The sequence below is a fragment of the Terrapene carolina genome, unplaced genomic scaffold (assembly GCF_002925995.2).
Source record: "Terrapene carolina triunguis isolate 2854851 unplaced genomic scaffold, T_m_triunguis-2.0 Scaffold58, whole genome shotgun sequence".
In the NCBI taxonomy this organism is placed as follows: Eukaryota; Metazoa; Chordata; order Testudines; family Emydidae; genus Terrapene; species Terrapene triunguis.
Genome location: NW_020664409.1, coordinates 82,605,511 through 82,628,746, shown reverse-complemented (window position 1 = coordinate 82,628,746; position 23,236 = coordinate 82,605,511). Strand labels below are relative to the sequence as shown.

At 39.4% G+C, this 23,236-nt stretch overlaps 1 protein-coding gene across 3 annotated transcripts in view; it reads right to left on the bottom strand.

The window, feature by feature from the left end:
* Nucleotides 1–486: 486 nt before the first annotated feature.
* OXR1 (oxidation resistance 1) overlaps nt 487–23,236 on the bottom strand; it is a 250,858-nt gene continuing 228,108 nt past the window's right edge. For 2 of the 3 annotated variants that reach the window (XM_026663861.1, XM_024194498.3), the window contains 6 exons: nt 22,060–22,140; nt 19,321–19,443; nt 18,769–18,921; nt 4,710–4,805; nt 4,052–4,125; nt 487–2,477 (listed from right to left, as the gene is read on the bottom strand). In XM_026663861.1, coding sequence (XP_026519646.1) covers nt 2,342–2,477; nt 4,052–4,125; nt 4,710–4,805; nt 18,769–18,921; nt 19,321–19,443; nt 22,060–22,140 — 663 coding nt within the window. In that variant the 3' untranslated portion in view covers nt 487–2,341. The remainder of the gene's footprint in view (nt 2,478–4,051; nt 4,126–4,709; nt 4,806–18,768; nt 18,922–19,320; nt 19,444–22,059; nt 22,141–23,236) is intronic. The other variant, XM_024194499.3, reaches the window with a different exon arrangement.

Below are 23,236 nucleotides of genomic sequence, written 5' to 3'. Positions count from 1 at the left end.
CCTATTTATTACTGGAAGAATATACACAATTTTATATCAATACATGTGCTCAAAGTCAATTATTCCGAATTTAAATTAGTTATACTAAAATCAGAAGTCTAATTCTGCAATTAAAAGAATCAGAGATCATACAGCAGATGGAAAAAGTGATGCAGAATGCAGCACCTGAACTCTCAGGAGAGCAGGAACTGACAGTGTTTTGATGAGATATGTTACATATACTCCTTAAGGTAAATACAAAGGAAATCTAAAAAACTGCTCTTCACTCTCAATATCATACACTGAAAGTTATATGATACTGGTATGTGAGTTTATAAATATTTACTCTTCCCCCAGTTCCAAAAACTGGAAGAAACTATTTAGTTACATTGTAGATCATCATAATATACCAAAATTAAAAAGTGGTATAGAGAAGGTCCCACATTCAGGAAGTTACTGTGAAAATAGCAATAATTGACCATTTGTCTAAATAAATTCAAACTCAAGTTTAATTTTACATGTATTTAGATTTATTTGCTATATATATATCACTATGACCTTATAGTACTTGAAATCCATTACAGGATTGTTTATAATTAGTCTTAACTCCACAAAGACAATAATACTGCTGTGGAAGACCAATGGGGAGAAAAGTCATTTTAATATATTTACAGTTCCTTATTTTTGTAAACATTTAATCTACATACTGTACTAAGCTCTAACAAGGGTAAAGAGCTATACATAGAGACAGGAAATGGGGCCCTGTATTTCTATTCATATTGCGCATTAGCATATTATAGATAGAGCATCTGCCCTTTTTCATTACCACAGCAGTAATCTTTCTTCAGATAAGTTTTTAAAACTTTTCAAAGAACTAAATATATTGACATACTATACAACTACATCTATTTAAGCCAACCCATTTGGCTTTTATTCCATTTCTAGAATAATTTAAAGTGCTATAAGCAACCCGTTAATCAACACTTTTCTAGAATAACAAAACTACTTTTAAACATTAATTTACAAGATAATATACAATGTTCATCTGGAACAGCTGAAATTTCAGCACGAAGTCAGTCACTGTCACACTTATAACAGCAATTTTTTTGCATAACATAGAATAGAAGCTTTGAAAATAACTTTTGTTGAGCTGTTATTGCCACAATGGCTTATCAGTTTTCCTACAAAAGTGAACAAGAGCTACCGGTACTGTATTCTAGCCTGTCATTTTTTTGAGGTCACATGACAGTAAATTTGCATATTCCACAAGTCTACTGAGTTACAATATTGGCTACCTATAGTACATTACCCCATTTTATCAGAGCTGGTGCTAACTGTAGTTTACAACATAAATCCACTCAAAAACATCACAACTATTTTTTTCTTTTGGACAGGAATAAGCTATGTTCTTGGAGTTGATGTGCTACAAGGCTACAACAGTATAACTATAAAACAGTATATATCTGACACTTTATGTTGAAGAAAAATGCATCAATTTCATAGTCTGTATGCATAATGCCCTACTACAGCTACAAATTTGTTCACTGCATTTTACTTGATTTATCCATTAAACCCAGTGGAACTATCACATTCTCACATTCCCTTGCTATTTTATGTTTTTATCACATAGCTCAACGCTGTCCTCATTTGTCCCAAACCTGCAGATCATTAACAGCATGTGCAAAATACTCTTTAATATAATCAGCACGCAACTAGAACTTTTACTATGATGTAACTGACGTGTTTTCTAAATTGGACATTAATAAAACAAGTGGCACAACTGAATTTGGATGAATTTTCTAACCAGGACTAAGGGTAATGGTATGCTCCAATACGGAATGCTAAACTTCTTGTCTAGCAGTGGCACCATGTGAATTAATCAATGAGTGGTCTGGACCAGTGTTTGCAGCATTGCTGCCAAATCATCACACTCAAAACTTTCCTCTTATACAAGCCCTGAAGGGGGAGCTCCATTCAGAGATACAGTTTTAATAGAAAAATAATCTTAATTGAGATACAGCAAAGCAGTCCTAAAGGGATCGTAGACAGATGTTTCAGGGAACTGAAGAGACAAAGGGGTAGACTAAAGGACAGATAATTTGGGAGGCTGGCTCCACAACAGCAAGATTAACTTAACTGACGTTCAGTTTCAGCCCATGTGGCCTAGACTTATAGAAATATCTTAAGCATACAATAAAGTATGACAACTTTAAATACACTATTTCAAAATTGTATCTGGATCATCTTGAAGATAGCTTTAAAACTATAGTATATAAATACTGTATTCTATTGCTCCTAGGGCTTTTTGAGCTGCACTGATTCATGTCAGGTTTGGGACAATAGCCTGTAGAGACACATACACTTATTCAAAAGCCCAGATTTCAATGTCTTGGATAATGAAGTCTTCTCTCTTAGAAAGTGTGTGATTCCCAAATGTTTTACAAGAGTGACTTCTTCCATGGTAGAGATCCCCATCAAGCCAAAGAGCAAATTCTCCCCTAGAACATAGAGAAGTTATATAAAAATAATTCATGAAGGAGAACAAAGTTAACCTAACAAATGCAGTTAGAGTAGCTAGAATTATACATAGGACTCCGTGTTTGTCACAGAGGTCACAGAAGTCAAGGATTCTGGGACTTCCTGCGACCTCTGACCTCTGCAACGGCCAGTGTGGCTGATCCTAGGCTGCTCAGCCACAGCTGGAGCGGCTGTGCAGCCAGCCGCTTGGGCAGTACTGCAGGCAGCTGCACCAGCCACTGCTGGAGCGGCCCCATCCCTGGGGCCAGCCGCACTGGCCGCTGCTCTGGCGGCTCCGGGCAGCTGGCCCTGGGGACCACCCGAGCAGCGGCCGATGCGGCTGGCCCCAAGGACCACCTGAGCAGCAGTCCCGGGGGCGGTGGGAGCAGTCGCAGCTTGGTGGCTCCTGGCTGCAGTCCCAGGTGGCCGGAGCAGTGCCTGGCCCCCTTCCTCCGGCAGCAGGCCGCCTGGGGCTCCCCCCCTCCCTCCAGCTGGTGCCGTGGTCTCCTTCCCCATTTCCTCCCCACCCCCCAAAACAAAAAGATTCTATCATGGGTATTTTTAGTAAAAGTCACAGACAGGTTAGGGGCCGTGATTTTTTTGTTTCTTGTCTGTGACATGTCCATAACTTTCACTAAAAATACCCCGTGATTAAATAGTAGCCTTAATTATAAAACATGATTCCCTGATTCTTCTTACTTCTGCAGTCTCTCTTAGATGCAGCTGTATTTGAAACCTTAAGACTTTATTTATTTAAGGTTTTTAAGCCTCTCAGATTCTGCAGAATCGACATTAGATTTATATAATTTAATATTTTAATTACCTGTAGAATAAAGTTTCTTTTATGGAAGAATACTCTAGTAACTTAGAACAAAAATATCTGTACTAGAAGAGCAGAGAGAGATTTTAAAAAAATATATAAGTAAGTTGAAAATAACTTCCTCCATTGGGGGAAAAAAATAAAGATTATGGAATACCATTTCAAGGCTTTCAAGTATTCATGTCCTAGGTTTATCTGAAACAGATTTTTCTAACAAAGTATTTCTTGGGACATATTTGTCAGAGTGCTAGCGTTAGGACACTAACCTGGACTCTGCAAACCTAGGTTCAATTAATTCTCTGTTCTGCCAAAAACATTTTTTATAATTTTAGGCAATTTACTATATATTTCAATTGCCTTGCTCGTCATTAATTTTTTTTAATGTTAACATCTTGTATCAGTTTCAGAAAAAGCAAGTATGCTGTCAACCAGGACATGGAAAGGTATCTTGACCTATCAGAGGTAAAGCTTTCTAGGTCTTCCATTGCTGAAGCAATGCAAAGGAAGGCCTAACAGTCTAATAAATGTACAAGTTGAGTTTACAAGTGTTAAATGGTTTTCTTATCTGACAATTGATAGATACATACATATATCTATAATTAGCATTAAAGCTTCTTGGGCCTTGAGATTTCTAAAATTAACATTAATACCAGTTTTACTGTGTGTACACAACATTACACAAAGACCATTGTAATCAATTCTTCACAATGAGTAACAGTACAAATCATGACTTACCCTCCCCCACCAAAAGCTAGAGAGTCCATGTCTCCTTTAATAAAAAACATATTGTCTCCTGTCCATTTGAAGACCTAATGAAAGTAGAGAATAGCAAGTTAAATATTTGAAAAATTGAATTTTGTGAATTCCAAGTGTCTCACTATTCCTGACCTAGAAGTCTGCCATGATTCTAGTGTCAGTGAGAAAATCCACAGCTCTAGATTATACAGATATTTAAAGAGTAAATGGATTAGTTCCAGTGAACAAATTCACCTCTAAAATAATTAGAAATGAAATTAATTAAATTAATTAATTTACATTTACCTACATACACTTGTTTAGCCTATCAATCTTTCCAAATCCATACCCATATTTTCATTAACTTTTGTCTCAATTACTTCAACTTCATCTTTACTGGTATCCCCAAATATCCCCTAGCCAAACTGCAGCATATGTGGAATGCCACAGCCCTTACTATACCATTAAAGTATAAGTATAATCCCAGTTCCTATGTCCCTTCCCATTCCTTTGCTCTTACCTTAACGCTAGCTATTTTTTCTTGGTAGGTGTAAGTGGGTCTTTATCACCCCTTAAAACATAGCTTCTTGTAGTCAATATTGTTGACACTGTAATATTGAATGGTTAAATAAGATGTAAAGGAGTTGTATCTCCTTACCTCAAAATCTGGAGAGAAAGTAAACAGAAAGGTCTCTCCGGTGCCATAAAAGCAGTCACTCACTTTAAAAGGTTCAGAGGCTAGCGCACCAAAAACCTATAGGAGAGAAGAAAAAGTTGAGATCAAAAGTGTAAGAAGAATGCTGAAGCTACACAATCTACACTGCATCAACAAAACCTTTGTAGTTTTACTCATGAAATCTTTTTCTTTTATGTGGATAGCTGACATACTGTTATCATTTGAGATGTAGGTAGGTTTGAAATCTGCTTTTGGGAGAAGTATAGAAACCTCAAAAGACCTAACGGTACCAACTGTAACGGAGATATTGTAGGCTGTTTTGTGAGGATTTTGGTAGGGAGGGACATGAAGCAACTGTCAAGCAATTCTTTGCTGACTAATCAGCCTAGAATAAGAAGTGCAAGAATTAAAAATTAAAATCATATGCATAACAGCTGAAGAGACAGCAAGATACAAATGTTTTGGGGGGTAATTCCCAGGTCCAAAAAGATTCTGGGCTCTGCTTCCTGTTTTATACTTTCTCCTCTACCACTAGTATACACTGAATTACACACATATACATCCTCATAGGCTCCTTATTATAGGCCATCTCCCTATCAGGGTAGTTTCTTGTTGAACAGAGGTGGCTCTTTTCCTTAACTCCTCATTCTGGTCTGACTGAAAAGGAAGGCACAATCGCCTCAACTCTGGCAACAGAGCCTAATTTCATCCAGGCTCTGGGCCCTTTCCTGGGTACCATAAGAGTGTGAAATAGTTATTAGGCCTGTTTAAGACCACCATACACGGCTAGTTATTACCAGTCATCGCTAGTAGGGGTTTAAAAGGACAGCGTACTCAAACCCAATTAAACAAGTATTAGTTTCCCAAAAAGCAAAACATTCAGAATACACAGGCTGCAGGACACAGCTAAAATCTGCCTCATTGTAACCCAGGCACCTAATAGGGAGATATCTCTTTAAAAGACGGGGGGGAGTAGGAGTGAGTTGTGTCTGGGCCATTGTTGCTAGGTAGATTTAGCACTCCACATCCAGAAGCTTCTGGAATTGGGTGTGGTAGTTTTGGGTATACTCCAATAGGTTCCCTGTTGCTGTGGTCAGGGCAGCTGCTTTAAAAAAGGCCACGTGCCCTGGTGTGAGTTTCGAGAAACTGAGCCCAGGAGCAGAAAGCAGGCTGGTTTCCCTAACTCTGAAGTATTTTGCATCAGGGTTTTCTTTAAATCTATGCATTTAACTGAGTGATTGGTTAATGAGTTAGCTGACTGGCTAACAGTGATTTCAGCAGAGGAAGAGTCTGCATGGATTCCAACTGAAGATTCCTACAAGCAAGTGGAGGGAAGATGTTTTAGACTCTATAAATTTGGTGATCAAAGTAACTGAGTCTTAGGTAAACTAACTTTAAGTTTTTGGGAACTTTCAGTTTCTTCTCACTGTGTTTCTGTGGGGATTGAACTATTCAGATTTTAATTTGTTTTCTTTATTTATGTATAACTGTGAAGATAATGTCTGTGGATTATAAAATAGGCATGTTATGCTGTAAAAATTAGATTGTTTATCATAAAATAACATTTTTAATTTAAATTCAGTTCTTTAGTTCCTTTTAGGACTTGAATGTGGGGAGGTTGACCCTGTGCAATCCTGGCTGAAAATTCTTAGAGACTGAACTCTGGGTCTCCAGCTAATTTTCTATGGGAATTGGGTTTTTTAGGTACCGGAGAAGGGCAATGAAGTGAACTCAAGCCCACCCAAAGGTTACATCACCACAGCCAAAATGGGTATCTTCAGAACCTGAAGACAGCAGCCTAGAACTCCATCACTGACACATGATGGAGACAAGTCACATAGATTTTCTTCAATCAGGGTATCAGAGTGTACATAGATATCAGCATACTAAATCTGGCTCCTCCAGAGGTGCATCTCACAGAATCACAATAATGATGGTGGTGTGGATGAGATATGTCATATGTCAGAGCTAGCATTCTGATTCAGTTCTGTTTTCTTTGGGAGACACTTATTTTTTTAGCTGGTGAGGCCTCAGTTGGAGTAGTGTGTCCAGTTTTAGGCACTACTCTAAGAAAGGCATGAGAAAACTGGAGAGAGTGCACAGGAGAGCAACAAAAATAAGAGGTTTAGAAAAATATGAGGGAGGGTTGAAATTATTGGGCATGTTTAGACTAGAGAATAGAAGCCTGAGGGGGAACATAATATTCTGCAAATACGTAAAAGGTTGTTATAAGGAGGATGGTGATTCATTTAATCTGCAGTAAGGGAGATTTTAAATTGGAAAAAATTTCCACAGTATCTACCTATAAGGATAGTCAAGCACTGGAACAGATTACTTAGGGAGGTTGTCTAACCCCTTCTTAAAAACCTCCAGTGAGAAGATTCCACAAACACCTGTCCAGGATCGTCTAGATATACTTAATCCTGCCTTACCACAGGGAAATGGACGATGATCTTTTGAGCTCTACATTTCTGTTCTATGATCCTTCTGTCCTCTCAGAAAGGCATAGAATGCCCATAGCCTTCTCAAATTCTTTAACCCCTTTTCAATTACTTCCTCCAGCACCCATTAGTATCCATATTAAGAAAAGGAGCTGGATGCATCAGAGACTCAAATCAGTATCTCCAGGCAGAGAACATAAGACCGGTCATACTGAGTCAGACCAATAGTCCATCTACTCAGTAACCTGTCTTCCAATAGTTGCCAATGCCAGGTGGTTCACAGGGAATGAACAGAACAGGTAATTATCAAGTGATCCATCCTGTCGCCCATTCCCAGCTTTCTGGCAAACAGAGGTTAGGGACACTTCATAGCATAGTTTTGTATCTCTGCCCATCCTGGCTAATAGAGCCATTCCTCTATGAACTTATCTAGTTCTGTTTTGAACCTTATTATATAATCTTGGCCTTCACAAACATCCTCTGGCAAAGAGTTCCACAGGTTGACTGTGTGTTGTGTGAAGAAATACTTCCTTTTGTTTGTTTTAAACCCGCTGCCTATTAATTTCATTTTCTGATCCCTAGTTCTTGTGTTATGAGTAAATAACACTTCCTTATTTCTTCGCACCAATCATGATTTTATAGACCTCTATCATATCCGTCCTTAGTCGTCTCTTTTCCAAGCTGAAAAGTTCCAGTGTTGTTAATCTCTCCTCATATGGAAGCTGTTCTATACCCTTAATCATTTTGTTGCCCTTTTCTGTACCTTTTCCAATTCCATTATATCTTCTTTGAGATGGGGCGGCCAGATCTGCGTGCAGTATTCAAGAGATGGGTGTACCATGGATTTATATAGAAGCAACATATTTTCTGTCTTCTTATCTATCCCTTTCCTAATGATTCCCAACATTCTGTTCGCTTTTTTGACTGCCACTGCATACTGAGTGGATGTTTTCAGAGAACTATCCACAATGACTCCAAGATCTTTTTCTTGAGTGGTAACAGCTAATTTAGACCCCATCATTTCATATGTATAGTTGGGATTATGTTTTCCAATGTGCATTACTTTGCATTTATGACCATGGAATTTCATCTGCCATTTTGTTGCCCAGTCACCCAGGTTTGTGAGGTCCCTTTGTAACTCTTTGCAGTCTGCTTTGGACTTAACTATCTTGAGTAGTTTTGTATCATCTGCAAATTTTGCCACCTCACTGTTTACCCCTTTTTCCAGATCATATATGAATTTGTTAAATGGTATGGGTCCCAGTACAGACACCTGGGTGACACCACTAATTTACCTTTCTCCATTCTGAAAAATTATAATTTATTCCTAACCCTGGTTTCCTATCTTTTAACCAGTTACTGATCCATGAGAGGACCTTCCCTCTTATCCCATGACAGCTTACTTTGCTTAAGAGCCTTTGGTGAGGGACCTTGTCAAAGGCTTTCTGAAAATCTAAGTGCAATATATCCACGGGATCACCCTAGTCCATATGCTTGTTGATCCCCTCGGAGAACTCAATCCTTAAGGGATATTATGTAAGCACGATCTGAACACAATTTTCTAATCAAAATAAAGCTTTAGAACAGACCCCACCATATATTCTTCAGGTCAGGACAGCTTGTAATAGGAACTTTACCAGGTCTTAACACTGGAGTTTCTTGCCCACAGAATCTCCTGAAGAGACCATGTTTTGTGGTGGTTTAGATTTACAACTGAAATGAAAGAAACCCAACTGGAGGAGCAGCTATGTAAAGACAGTATGGAGCCTTATTTAAAAAGGAAAACTGCAGTGTCTATTTATAATACTGTACCTTTGATAAATATTTGCTGTTCACTTTAAGAATATTAAATGTGATTTCTCAAAGCTTTCTGGATGATACTATCCTTCCGAGTAAATTTTAAAAAAGGCAATTCATTGACTCATTTACTCCCATTGAAAATCTCTGCCAGTCACATGCATTTCAAAGTTATTTTAAAGTTAAATAAATTTAACAAAGCTTTATAGAATATAAGCTGTGGTTACAGTAATATTTTTAAAGCAAGTTTTGCCTTATAAACAACTTTGAAAGACTTATGCATTCCAATAGCGAGCAGTATTTCCTGTGTCAACCTACATCAGACCCCCAAGGAGAGGAGACACCGTTACATTTTTAATTAAAATAAAGCTAGTTTTAAATTTGTAGGTGAATTATTAAATTAGTTGTAGGGACTGGAATATCTTCTCTATACATATTTATAATTTTTTTAAGTAGATAAAACTATCTCCAAAGGTGTTATGGCCTGCTCAGTTTTGATGTTGAAATTTCAAGTGCAGTTTTTGAAGAACAATTTCTTCTTGTTTTTTCTCTGCTACAATCCCAATGCTTTAAATTCTCTTTTCAAGTTTAACAAAACAAACCAACAAGCAAACAAAAAAGATACTGGCTGATATTTGTTGTTCCTTTTCATAAAGAGAAAATTAGCCAATTTTTTATTAAACTTTGAGTGAATAACGTCATCCTGTAGCATGTGTGTGTTAAACAGCCATCTCCTTTCTCCAATACTGGGTTTGCATTTTAGGTCTCCTCTAAATTAAGTAGGGTCTTGATCTGACAAGATCATGTTTCCTATGGAAGCAATAAAGGGACACTATCAGCTTGAATTTTTTTAAAAGTTACCAATTTTCTGATATTTTTAGGCATCTTTTAAATAGCATATCTACTTTTTTTTTTTTTTTTTTTTAAAATGAAGAATTCTTTTTAAAAGGAAGTGTCTCAAGGTTTTTCTGCTTTCCTGCAAATGTTTAAATTTATTTTTTAGGCAGGCCTGAGATCAACCACTAACTAACATGATCTGGCCCAACCTTCCCCTTCGTGCACGTGCATGTCACTTCACTTTCAGCCTCTATTGGTAAATACACTCTTTCAGGGCTTGCGGAAGAATGGTGCCTGAGTGTGTTATTATGCTAGTACATGAGATAATAAACTATGATTAGAACAGTGAAACTCAGTCACATGGCCTAAAAACACTGAAAATAGAGAAAAATATATTTCTCTAATATTTCAGTTATAATACAATAGAAACTCAAGAGTTACGGACACCTTGGGAATAGAGGTTGTTCGTAACTCTGAAGTGTTCCCTAACTCTGAACAAGACATTACGGACTTCAGACACAGGGGGTTCATGGCTGCAGCTACAGGGCCAGGGTGGGGTGTCAGGGCTCTGGGTCGGGGGACCAGGGCTTGGGGCTTCAGCCTCGCAACTCCGTTGTTCCTGGCTTCTGCCCTCCCCACAGCTCAGTTCCTGGTTTTGGCCAGGGGGGCGGAGGGCACACCGGGGCTTTAGCTACGGGGGGAGCACTGGGGCTGAAACCGGCACCCCTCTCATAATGAAAGCCCCAGCATTCCCCGCAGGGCTGAAGCCAGGAATGGTGCAGCAGGGCTGAAGCCCCAAGCCCCAGTGCTCCCCACAGGTCTAAAGTAGGGTTACCATACGTCCGGTTTTTCCCGGACATGTCCGGCTTTTTGCTAATCAAACCCCCGTCTGGGGGGAATTGCCAAAAAGCCGAACATGTCCAGGAAAAATACCGCCGGCCGGGCACTTCCCCTCCCGCGGCTGCTGTGCTCTCTACCTTGACTCTTCTACTCTGTTTAAAGCCGAGCTGCCCGAGCGCTACCGGCTTTGGGCAGCCCCCATACTTCCGGACCCTGAGCCGCCGGACGGGCACTCCCGGGCTCCGGGGGCGCAGGGTCCAGAGGCATGGGGGCTGCCCGAAGCCGGTAGCACTCGGGCAGCTCGGCGCTTATAGAGCCCAGGAGTTCAGGGAGCACAGCAGCCGCCGGAGCCCGGGACGGGAAGTGCCCGGCTGGGGGCACAGGGTCCGGAGGCATGGGGGCTGCCTGAAGCCCGAGCGCTACCAGGCTCCAGCTGCGCTGGGGAAGCGCCGGCCGAGGGCGCAGGGTCTGGGGGCTGCCCGGCAAACTGTGAAGCCGGTAGCGCTTGGGCAGCCCTTTTCGCATGGCTGGGAGGGAGGAGGGGGAATGTGGGGCGCTCAGGGCAGGGACTTTGGGGAAGGGGTAGAGTTGGGGCAGGGAAGGGACAGAGTTGGGGCAGGGCCGGGGGTGGGAAAGGGGCGGGGCCAGGGCCCCGTGGAGTGTCCTCTTTTTTTATTTTTTAAATATGGTAACCCTAGTCTAAAGCCTTGAGCCCCAGTGCTCCTGTGGGGCAGAAGCCCTGAGACCCCCTACCCCCGGAGTTCTGACCCTCCCCCTAACTTGTGGCTGCAGCCCCAACTACCCGTGACTGATGCCCTGAGGCCCAGCGCTAAAGCCCAGAGGCAGTACAGTATTTGCTGTTTGTTTTTTTGTCTTCACTGCTGCCTGATTCTTTCCGGTTCCACATGGTGTCCAGTTGTCCAATAAGTCTAACTCTGGTGTTCATATCTTTGAGGTTCTATTGTAGTCTTAGCAGGAGGCGTTACTTGTCAGAAAAGTAATGGGAGAAAGACAATTGAGATTTGATAACTGATCATCCAAATTCATAAAAAGTGAAGACACTCTCAATTGGTTCACAGAGTATAACCCAATTTTTTCAGTCTGATTCTAGGAATTTTGATTTTTTCCTCCCTCTATTCCTTAAAGGGGACACAAACTAATTTTGTGCAAGTCAATTCAAAGAGTTAGATTTTTTTCACAAAATTATTGGCAGTCTTGCTGAAGAAACCTGGCAGATACCATCTCAGTTGTATTGGCCCATAATCAAACACGCTAATCAAGTTGATTCTAAAGTCTTTAAAAAAACACCACCACTTAACGCACTAGTTGGAAAAAGCTATTCTGCTAATTCCCAAATTCAAATAGTTTCATACAAACAGAATCAGCTCAGATGATGCCAGCAATCTCTAATATGCCATTCACAGAAAGTTAGCAAGCTATTTCAGATGTAGCACCTTATATGCCTAAAAAACTTTTAGTTATGACTGGAATATGGCTCTCTTTTATATATACACTTTACTGGCTTGTTTTTGTCCAAAGTATACCTTATTGGTTGTTTTTGGCTAAAGGCTCATTAACTTAACTGCTTCTTTATATAATATCCGCTCCCACAACTTTAGTCAATGGAGTATTCTCATTCATTTTCCCTTCAGAGACACTGGAGGAAAAGGGGTGGCCTGCACTCAGGTCCCATTGACTGTCTATTACCATTCAGTCTGACCCCAATATCAGAAGTGTTTGAGCAGATGAGAGAAAACGGCCCCGTATACTGATGATTTGACTCATCTGATTCTAAGCTTCTATTGACAGGGTTTTATTCTAATACAGAATTTTCCTACTATGTTGAGACAAATGAACAAAAAAATAATTTAACCTCAAACTTTACCTCAAAGAGGATTTTGCACATTTTCTGCCAAAAGAGGAATTCATGAGGTGTTCAATAAGGTGCTCTATCTATTTTTACCTGATCTTTAGTCAGCTGCTCAATTTGACACTTCTTTAAAACACAATAAAACAGTGGAAAATTTTGGAAGGCAGCAAAATTGCTGAGACTACGAAGTTCATCAGGACTAAGAAGAAACACTGTCATTTCTATCACTAATAGACAGGAAATTTACCTTCAAATCCCTAAATAGGGATTACAGATGGCTTAACAAACAGACCTGGGTAACTTCTCACAAGAAGAATGAAGTGAAGTTGGCAGAACATAAACATTCATAAAACATACTCTACATCAGTGCTCCTGTCCATCTTTTTTCAATACTACACCTCTAACCCGATATAACGCGACCCGATATAACACGAATTTGGATATAACGCGGTAAAGCAGTGCTCCGGGGGGGCGGGGCTGCACACTCCGGTGGATCAAAAGAAGTTTGATATAACGCGGTAAGATTTTTTGGCTCCTGAGGACAGCGTTATATCGAGGTAGAGGTGTATATGTTAAATAGCATGGACCCCAGTCAGAACATACAAAGCTGGTACAACAATAAGCCTTGTTGTCCAGGTCAGGTACTTTGCTTCATATTTTTGATTTCTCAACTATTATTCAGGGACCAAGTTAATTATATTTTGCTGTGCCTCCAGACACAGGGTAGCTCTGTGCCCAATTCTGTATGGTTTGGAATCCGATTATTTCAGTATCTGTGGCAGCCCTTCGCACCAGTATGCCCGTGCACTATTTCACCAAACACTGTAGCAGGAAACATGCTCACAAAACACCAAGCAGTAAACATGGTACCACAACAGAAAGCTGTATCAACTCAGGGCAGGCTACTATGGCATTAGTGGTGCTGTAGTCATGGCAGCCATTATCTGCACCAATGACGTGGGAAGATTCCTGATGTGTATTAAACAGGAAGTCATGCAGAGTGGCAGTAAAGCTGCATAGGAAGATCATACATGGAAATTAGAGCCCCAAAGTACTGTACTGTAGCAAGCAATGTGGCTGTTTGTACGCTCCCCAAAGTTTGTGCACAGAACTGCCCCCTGGCTGGAGATACACCCACTTCTTTGTTACCTCACACAGCTGTTACATTCCAACTGCCACAGAACCTTTGGACTCCAACATTCCACCTGGTTCTCACAGGGCCCAGTGACAACTGAAGCGTGGTATTCTAAACCAAAAACCCTCACCCATGCTTGTAGCAGTTTCCATCACTCATTCATCACTCAGAAATTCTAGGCTTCTGAGTGAGACACAAACAGAGTGACAATCTTGGAAGATGTGTTGATTTGGGTGGGTAGTGAATAAGAGGTGAGGACCTGTAAGGAGGTTGTTGTGTACACTGGTTATGTTGATTTGTGTTGGGTGTTGTGCTAAGAGAGTTGTTTTGATTTGCACTGGTGACAGTTGGATGCAGGGTGTGGCAGTAGGGCCAAGTAATCCACAATCTGTGCAGTACCCTCATACAACCAATGAAATTGATGCATGCAAATTAGCTGTAGAGTAAGGGCAGTGATTGGGTGTTTACTTCTAATATTCTTAGGACTCTTGGCATGGCATAGATACATGCCTTACTGCAGCTGTTCACTGCATGGATGTAATTTGTAAAGTCAAAATGGCTGAGAACTTAAATTGAATGGTAACTGATTGCAAAATCTAATGATGATGCAACCTGGTGATATTCTGAAGAAAAAACCTCTCAACTAGCTGCTCCTATCGCTTAGCCATTTTAGGTTTCAGAGTGACAGTGACATCCCTGGAATCTTATACAGATACTGTGAACTTCAGTTATTAAAATAAGCTTTCAGTATTGAAGGATGTCATACATCTTCATATAAACCGTTCTTTTCTCTACTTTTACATTCAAGGTGTTATGTTTTCAAGCATGACAAAATGGAATCTTTACAATTCAAATAACTTTCCCTTTCAGGATCAGGTTGTAACTGGACCTTACAACTAGTGGGGGGAGGAGGGAAGGCACATGGGGGAGCATGCAAGCAATAAAACCTCTAGTGCTTCACACAAAAGCCACTGAAGTTGCAGTCTGCGTTCAGAGGAGTGCAGGTATTATTCTCCTGGTGCACATCTCTCCATGGGGAAGGGAGGAACAGGGAAGTGGTGAACTATGTCTCTATAATTACCTTGCAAAACAGGCCAACCTCAAGCAAGAAGATCAGGCTATACCAGGTGCAATCTGCATTGTTGCCCAGCACACTGGGCCCTTCAGAAATTCCCTGTGGTGTAGTATTGCTCTCCACTACCCCTAAAGCAGGCTAGTGGCTAAATGCTACAATTTAGCCTTTAATAAGTATCCTTTGTATAGTACAACATTACAATCATATGTTCCCCCTTTTCTTATGTTGTATCCGAGGAGTTTTTGGAACATCACATATCTTTTTTTTTTTAGGATATTTGTTTTGTTTTATATATCTGTATTATACAAAATGCAAAGCGCTATTTTAAAGACATATTTCCAGACCACATTTTAGTTCTCCTGTAAACATTTTGACAGTGACAAGAATTAAAGTAAGCCCTCTGCAGGAGAAGGAAATCAGACATGCATTTTGTGATCATGTGAGACTTGGACTAAAGTTATTTTCTTTGTCTTGGAACATTTCACAGTTTAGGAAAGCTACCTTCAGTATTCCTCAAATGAACTTTAATAAAATACCCATATTAAGGTAAACACGTAAAAGGAGTCTGGGAGATATGAATCAGAACTTCCACCCTGCTAATCAGAAACTAGTACAATTTATAAAAATAAAAGTTATTTTCACAGAAGTAACAAGACCCATGTTTAAACATTAATCTTAGATATATTTTCACCTACCACACATATTAGCAGGAAGCCATAGTACACTTAAAATTATTTCTTAATTACAGCCAGACTCAGTCTTTGAAGCACAACTTCTCTAGTGCTTTGGCTATTCCTTAAAAAACACAACTCTGGTAGTTAAGAAATATACAAATACCCTCAGAGCTGGCACTACATCCAGTTCCAAAGCAACATGTAAGATATTTTGTACAGTATAAGATGTGCATCTCATTGCACATTCCTTGCTTCCAGTTAATCCTCCAGCATGGAAAATGCTGCTTTGTGCAAACTCTTCTAAGGGGCTATATTTGCTTGGCCTTTACACTACCATGTTGGGCATTTTTGTCAATACACTACAGTAGAACCTCGAAGTCATGAACTGACCAGTCAACCACACATTTCATTTGGAACTGGAAGTATACAATCAGGCATCAGTGGAGACCAAAAAACAAAACAAAAAACAAATACAGTTCTGTGTTAAATGTAAACTATTAAAAAGAAGGGAAAGCAGCATTTTTCTTCTGCATAGTAAAGTTTCAAAGCTGTATTAAGTGAATGTTCAGTTGTAAACTTTTAAAAGAACAGCCATAATGTTTTGTTCAGAGTTATGAACATTTCAGAGTAACAAACAAGCTCCATTCCTGAGGTGTTCGTCAACTCCAGAACTCTGAGGTTCTGCTGTATCAACCAACAGTATGATTTTATGTTTCTGTTTCAGATCAGCTCAATATAATTTGTGGACAGAGAAAAGCTAGCACCCCCATACCAGTAAAGGAAAGAATTTCAGGCTAGTGCAAACTGCAGCGTTTAGGTTTATAAATGCATCTCTCCATCAACCAAACCTATGCTGTTTTGAAAGCACACCATAGCTTCTAGAAGTAGTACAGCATATACTACAAAAAGAACAGTTACTTACCCCACAGTAACTGTTTCTTTGAAATAGGTTGCCCACATGGATTCCACTTCTGGTGTGTGAGATCAGATTCTTTTGGCCAGCAGTGTAAATCGGGGCCGTGCTTGTGCCCTTGATGTTTTCACACCCCCAACCATCCCTCAGTTACTTCATCAATACAAAATCCAGAGGCTAGAGCACTCTGTAGATGTGGGGTCATGGAATCCGTGCTGACAACACATCTTGAAGAACCATAGTAACCATCTCAAAGTAGACAGAAAAGGTTCCTAGAGTGTCCCATCACCGAGAGGCATGGCAGCAAGAGGGACAAGTTTTAAATCCCAAGATTTAGTGTCAGCCAATTCCAGGGTTAATACATAACCTAACCTAGATAAATAGATGAGGTAGATATGATATTTCTTTCTCTTTCTTTCTTTTTCTCTCTTTCTCACTTTTATGGCTAATATATATCTTTTGCCAACAGGCAAACTATAAACTAACTCCTCCTAGTAAGGCATTTGATACGGTCTCGCATGATATTCTTATCGATAAACTAGGCAAATACAATTTAGATGGGACTACTATAAGGTGGGTGCATAACTGGCTGGATAACCGTACTCAGAGAGTTGTTATTAATGGTTCCCAATCCTGCTGGAAAGGTATAACAAGTGAGGTTCCGCAGGGGTCTGTTTTGGGACTGGCTCTGTTCAATATCTTCATCAACGACTTAGATATTGGCATAGAAAGTACACTTATTAAGTTTGCGGATGATACCAAACTGGGAGGGATTGCAACTGCTTTGGAGGACAGGGTCATAATTCAAAATGATCTGGACAAATTGGAGAAATGGTCTGAGGTAAACAGGATGAAGTTTAACAAAGACAAATGCAAAGTGCTCCATTTAGGAAGGAAAAATCAGTTTCACACATACAGAATGGGAAGAGACTGTCTAGGAAGGAGTATGGCAGAAAGGGATCTAGGGGTTATAGTGGACCACAAGCTAAATATGAGTCAACAGTGTGATGATGTTGCAAAAAAAGCAAACATGATTCTGGGATGCATTACCAGGTGTGTTGTGAACAAGACACGAGAAGTCATTCTTCCGCTCTACTCTGCGCTGGTTAAGCCTCAACTGGAGTATTGTGTCCAGTTCTGGGCACTGCATTTCAGGGAAGATGTGGAGAAATTGGAGAGGGTCCAGAAAAGAGCAACAAGAATGATTAAAGGTCTTGAGAACATGACCTATGAAGGAAGGCTGAAAGAATTGGGTTTGTTTAGTTTGGAAAAGAGAAGACAGAGGGGACATGATAGCAGTTTTCAGGTATCTAAAAGGGTGTCATAAGGAGAAGGGAGAAAACTTGTTCACCTTGGCCTCTAAGGATAGAACAAGCAGCAATGGTCTTAAACTGCAGCAAGGGAGGTTTAGGTTGGACATTAGGAAAAAGTTCCTAACTGTCAGGGTGGTTAAACACTGGAATAAATTGCCTAGGGAGGTTGTGGAATCGCCATCTCTAGAGATATTTAAGAGTAGGTTAGATAAATGTCTATCAGGGATGGTCTAGACAGTATTTGGTCCTGCCATGAGGGCAGGGGACTGGACTCGATGACCCCTTGAGGTCCCTTCCAGTCCTAGAATCTATGAATCCTCAACCTAATGAACAATAAGCTAGCCTAACAACTAATTGCGCAGTGAGCTAAGTAAGCAGACACTGCTGGGATTCTGTTTTGCTGCCACAGCAGGCAAAAAGGAACTGAGGAACAGTTGGACCCGTTCCGCCACTTATGTCCTCGGGTGGAGGGATGGAGTTGCAAGAGTATCACGGGTCAGGGTGGCCCCAACACCCACCACTGGCCAAAAGAATTTAATCTGTATGCACTGGTTGCATGTGCACCAGAAGTGGAATCCACACAGACTGTCACTCGAAGAATTGATTATTCAGCACTGAAATTATTATAAATGTCTCTTTACATCAAACGGACAGATGGCCTAATCAACATTGTAACCTCAAGATGACGGTTGCTAAGATGTGCATATCTGTCACTAAGGGAACTGTACAGAGATAGGTAACCTATGTCAAGAAAGTTGGCTATCTACTCAGATAGCAATGACTATCCATCTTTCCCATTTTTGGGTGGGACATAGATTCTGTGCCTTATCAATCCTTTGAGGCTCTGAGCTGTCTGGTTCTCATTTTTTATTTAAGAGAAACTAAAATGTTATTCAGTAATAAAATGTTAGAGGATTTGCAACAGTTGTGGCTTGACACTGGATTTGCTTCATCAAAACATTTCCCAGAAAAATGCCATTATCAAAAACCGCCTGCACAATGACACAATTGTAACACCAATACATAACCATGAAGAGGGATATGCTTAACACAGGCAGTTTTATTACTAAAACACATTGATATTTCAGCTGTTCATTTATCGGTTTTAAACAGCAGTTTTGATTTTTTTGGCCATTATTTCCATACCTGCCCATCACTATCCTTGATAACCATTAGTACAGGAGTGTCTAGCCCCAACATAGTTCGATACAATGTCTTCAAGCTCATGCCATGCTTTGCAGTGCTGTAGACAAGAGTCCATGGATACCCAATGGTTCGCGGAGGAAGGTGCTTTGTGAGCTGTTAACAAAACAATAAAGATTCTCTTAGGCATTTAGTAACTACATTTTTTTTTTAATCAGAGGGGTAGCCGTGTTAGTCTGGATCTGTAAAAAGCAACAGAGTCCTGTGGCACCTTTAAGACTAACAGATGTATTGGAGCATAAGCTTTCGTGGGTGAATGCATGCATGCATCTGACGAAGTGGGCATTCACCCACGAAAGCTTATGCTCCAATACATCTGTTAGTCTTAAAGGTGCCACAGGACTCTCTGTTGCTTTTTACATTTTTTTTTTATAAGCTCTTCAGAACAAGGTCCCGGTTATTTATTTGATATACTTAACCTGATACACGATGTTCAGGATACTTACAGAACACAGATAATATTGTTCTATCAACAGTTTTATTTGACAGCCATACCTTTTCAATTTGGTCTGACTGCAACAATTCACTAGGATCGCTAAGATTTGGCCGAAATGCTTCAGGCTCCAGGTCTGTTTTGATATTTGTAGCCTGCTTTGAATTTATGTCTTCCCTTGTTATCTGCAAGGCAGGAGGAAATAAATAAGCACTCTAGAAGGTATGTTAAGCATTCACAATTCTCTTACAGAGGAAGTATCGCTCAATATACACCACATCATCTTCACTGCATTTAGGATTGTACTTAATTATTGGAATTTTGTATTAAGTTTGTTATATTAGGCATTTGACATGGAGATCCCTGCTTCTTGTGGTAAACCTATCAGTACTAAATATTACACTGAAATTATTGCTTGCACAAGTACTCTAATATTCAGGAGAAGGTTATGCCTGTTTTTTTACACGACTGTGTGTTCAGGGTTGAATATGGACTTTTGGCTTTTAATTGTAGTCAATTCTAAAGTACATGATCTCAACCACTGCACAAAATGTACTTTGTTTCTAATAGTAATAAAAAAGGTGTTTGAGTTATATATATTTTAAATGCAGAAACAGTTTATTTCAAGTGCTTTATGCTCATCGCTCAAAAGCTAGAGATTTTAATCAATACCCAAAGAAAATAAATTTTAAAGCAGTTATGATGTGAAACTTTTCAAGTTCCTACTACACATTTACAAAGCCTGCTTTCAAATATTCTAAGTGGGTATTAGTTGCTTAAAGAATCTGACTGGGACTCAGGAGACGTGGGTTCTATTCCCAGCTCTGCCACTGACCTGCTTGGTGACCTTGGGCAAGTCACTGCCCTTCTGTGCCTCACTTTCCCCATCTGTAAAGTGTGAATAATGATACTGACCTCTTTTGTAAAGTGATTTGAGCTCTACTGATGAAAAGTGCTAAACAACCACTAGGCATCATCATTATCCTAAGAGCCTGAGACAAAGCTCCCTGAAGTCATGGGCAAGAACTTTACAGACTTCACTGGATTTTTGATTAGCCCCTATGCATCCATCAGAACACACTAAAAGTCAACATTTGCCAAAATATGGTTTGCCACATACATCTCCTATTCTAAATGGCAAAAAACTGCAGTGTTTCAGATACCAATTTGTGGCAGCTATTGCCAAATGTTAAGTTTTTAGATGGTGAACAGTTTTGACACAAAAAGAAGACTTTCCAATTTTTCAGATTCTATGTGAAACACTTTTTCAACCAGTAAAATCCCATTAAACAGCTAAGAAAAATCAAATTTACTGTCTATCAAGGGATACTTTTTATATGCTTAAAAAAAATCTTATAAAATATGAAGGTAAGGAATATTTGTATAATAGTAACTTGATTACAGTATTAACATTAATCCTTAAATTGAGAAAATTTGCTTTATTTAGTCATTTTGAGGAGGGCACCAAGCAAGGCTCAAGCTTTCCATAACTTAGCATTTATCTCAGACTAAAAGCATTTGTTAGCATATAATTTCACAAAGAATCAGCCAAGTATATATATTCAATATCATCTTCCAATTACAAATACTAAGTACTACTTATACAGCATATGCCATTTGGTCTCTTCAGTCCCAAATTTCACACTGTCAAGGGCATGTTTGAGTACAGATTCTACAAAACATAACTGCTGTTCAAGAGTACCATAAAATGTTTATACTCTATTTGGTTCTTTAATTTTTATTACACTACCACATGCAAAACACATGCTGTGTTGTTGATTGTATACACTTTTTACCACTCATAAGGCATTTGTAAGCAAGTTAACTTTCTTGTCCAAATCTAAAGCTCCTAAACACATACTACAGAAAGTACTATAACATTATCACTGTCAACTAATATTTTGACAGCGTAACAGATCAATAAGACAGCACTTTGACTACTAAATTAAGTAGAGGCAGCAAACCCATGAAAGCATTTCCCTCTGTATAGCCTTTTGCAAAAGCTACTCAGAAACAAAATGAAAATCCAAACTTCCAACCATTTCATTAGCTAGATACTTAGAAACACATATTGAATTAAGATTATTTCATGTTTTCAAAAAAGTTTAGATATGCTTTCATCAGTAAACTTGGCATAATGTACACATCAATTCAAAAGCGTGCATATGCCAAAGTACATAGAGAAATACCTAAAGAGAATGCAAGAGTCAATTCAAGATTAATATCCAATAAATCTACAGAATTAGTTCTAAACTGCTGTTTTAGGGATTGAGAGTTCTAATTCCATATCCACTAAAGGGCAAAACACTTACCTACCTCATATGGAAGTTGTGAGGCTTAATATTTGCAAAAAAATTTGAAATACTTGTAGGATCTTTTTATATAAGAATTTAAGACTTCAAATATACATACAGCTGAGTAAGTCCTTATTTAATTTTGTAAACAGTCTCTTTTGCATTCTTTTTAGGAAAGCTTCTACCCAACTCAAGCCATCACATCAGAACAGAAATTAAAACACAAGTCCTCATCACTCTGGAAACCATGTAGTAATGAGAACAAAGTTTCAAAGATGACAGAAAATTCCTCTGATTTTAAACTCTGAAATGATCGTTTTGTCACAGAGCTACAGCACACTCTCTCAGTGTATAAACACATATCCAAGAGAAAGGAATTTTCTGCAGGGTTCTTGTAGTGTTGTAGCCAAGACAAACCCACCGAATATGGGACTTGCCCTGATCAAGGCCACTACAGAGAAAGATGTTTTAGTCTCTGGAGAAGGGGTTTAACTACGAAGAGGGCACCTTGAGGCGTCTGCAGAGCGTGCGCAGTTCTTCACTATTTAAAGCATCGATCCTGCGGTGATACTCAGCCACTGACACTACCTGAATATGGAGACAGGAAGAAAATAATTCCACTGACAGTTGGAAAAAAAAAAGGGGGGGGGTAAGAAAGAAAAATGGAGAAGTGTAATGGGGGGGAAGGATTTGCAATGACAACAAAAGAAAAAATTAAAATGTTAGAGACATTTGCATCTGCAAGAACTTGATGTTCATGTAGGAGGTTTTTGACTCGCGATGAGTACACACAATGAAGACAGAATTTCATACACAAATGGCACCAAAGATCTGGCACATCTCAATGTCCTAATGTATGACTATAAAGTAAATCTGATATGACAGTCCATAAAATTATGCTGCTAAAATAACAAATAAATGTGCACAAGAAAACTTACTGCACAATGTGATAATGGTTTAAGCCCCTTATGGTATGTCACAACTACAGGTAAGCACTTAGTTTGTCTTTTAGAACAGTAAAGCATAAGTTACTATTTAAAAAACTATAGTTTAAGTCAACCTTGTCCTAAGTAGAGGTTTAAAGCTGAAAAACTGAAGTCTAAATAATACTAATCACTATTCCTTCACAAAAATCCTGGGGATGTAAGGCTAGAAAAGATTACTATCAATCAATTTTAAGTTCTAATTGATAGGCAAGTAGCTGCTAAGTTAAAGAATGCCAAGATGTTATATTACCTCTTAGCTTTTTCCTCAGAGATTGTGCATTTATCATACTCCATTCAGTACTTTCATTTTTTTCTTTTGATTCACTGCTTTCTTCCTTGTCATGCATATAGCACTGCTCCTTTTCCTATTGCATGTAACTTCATCTACCCTTTACACTATAATTCATCATTCCTGTGAAGGTTTCGTCATGGTCCAAAAGTCAACTATACTTTCTATACTATACTTGCATTAAAGACCACCTTCCATTCCATTTGTAGCTCACATGCCGACAGATCACCTCTCCTTTAGGTCCCTATATCAAGCTATTCAAGAAACATTTAACATACAATCTAGAAACAAAGAAACGTACTATAAGTAAAAAGGCAGAAACCATCACCAACATTTTCCCTCTTGTGTACCAGAGGTTAGGTACTTAATATATGCAGGGCTGGCTCCAGCTTTTCTGCCGCCCCAAGTG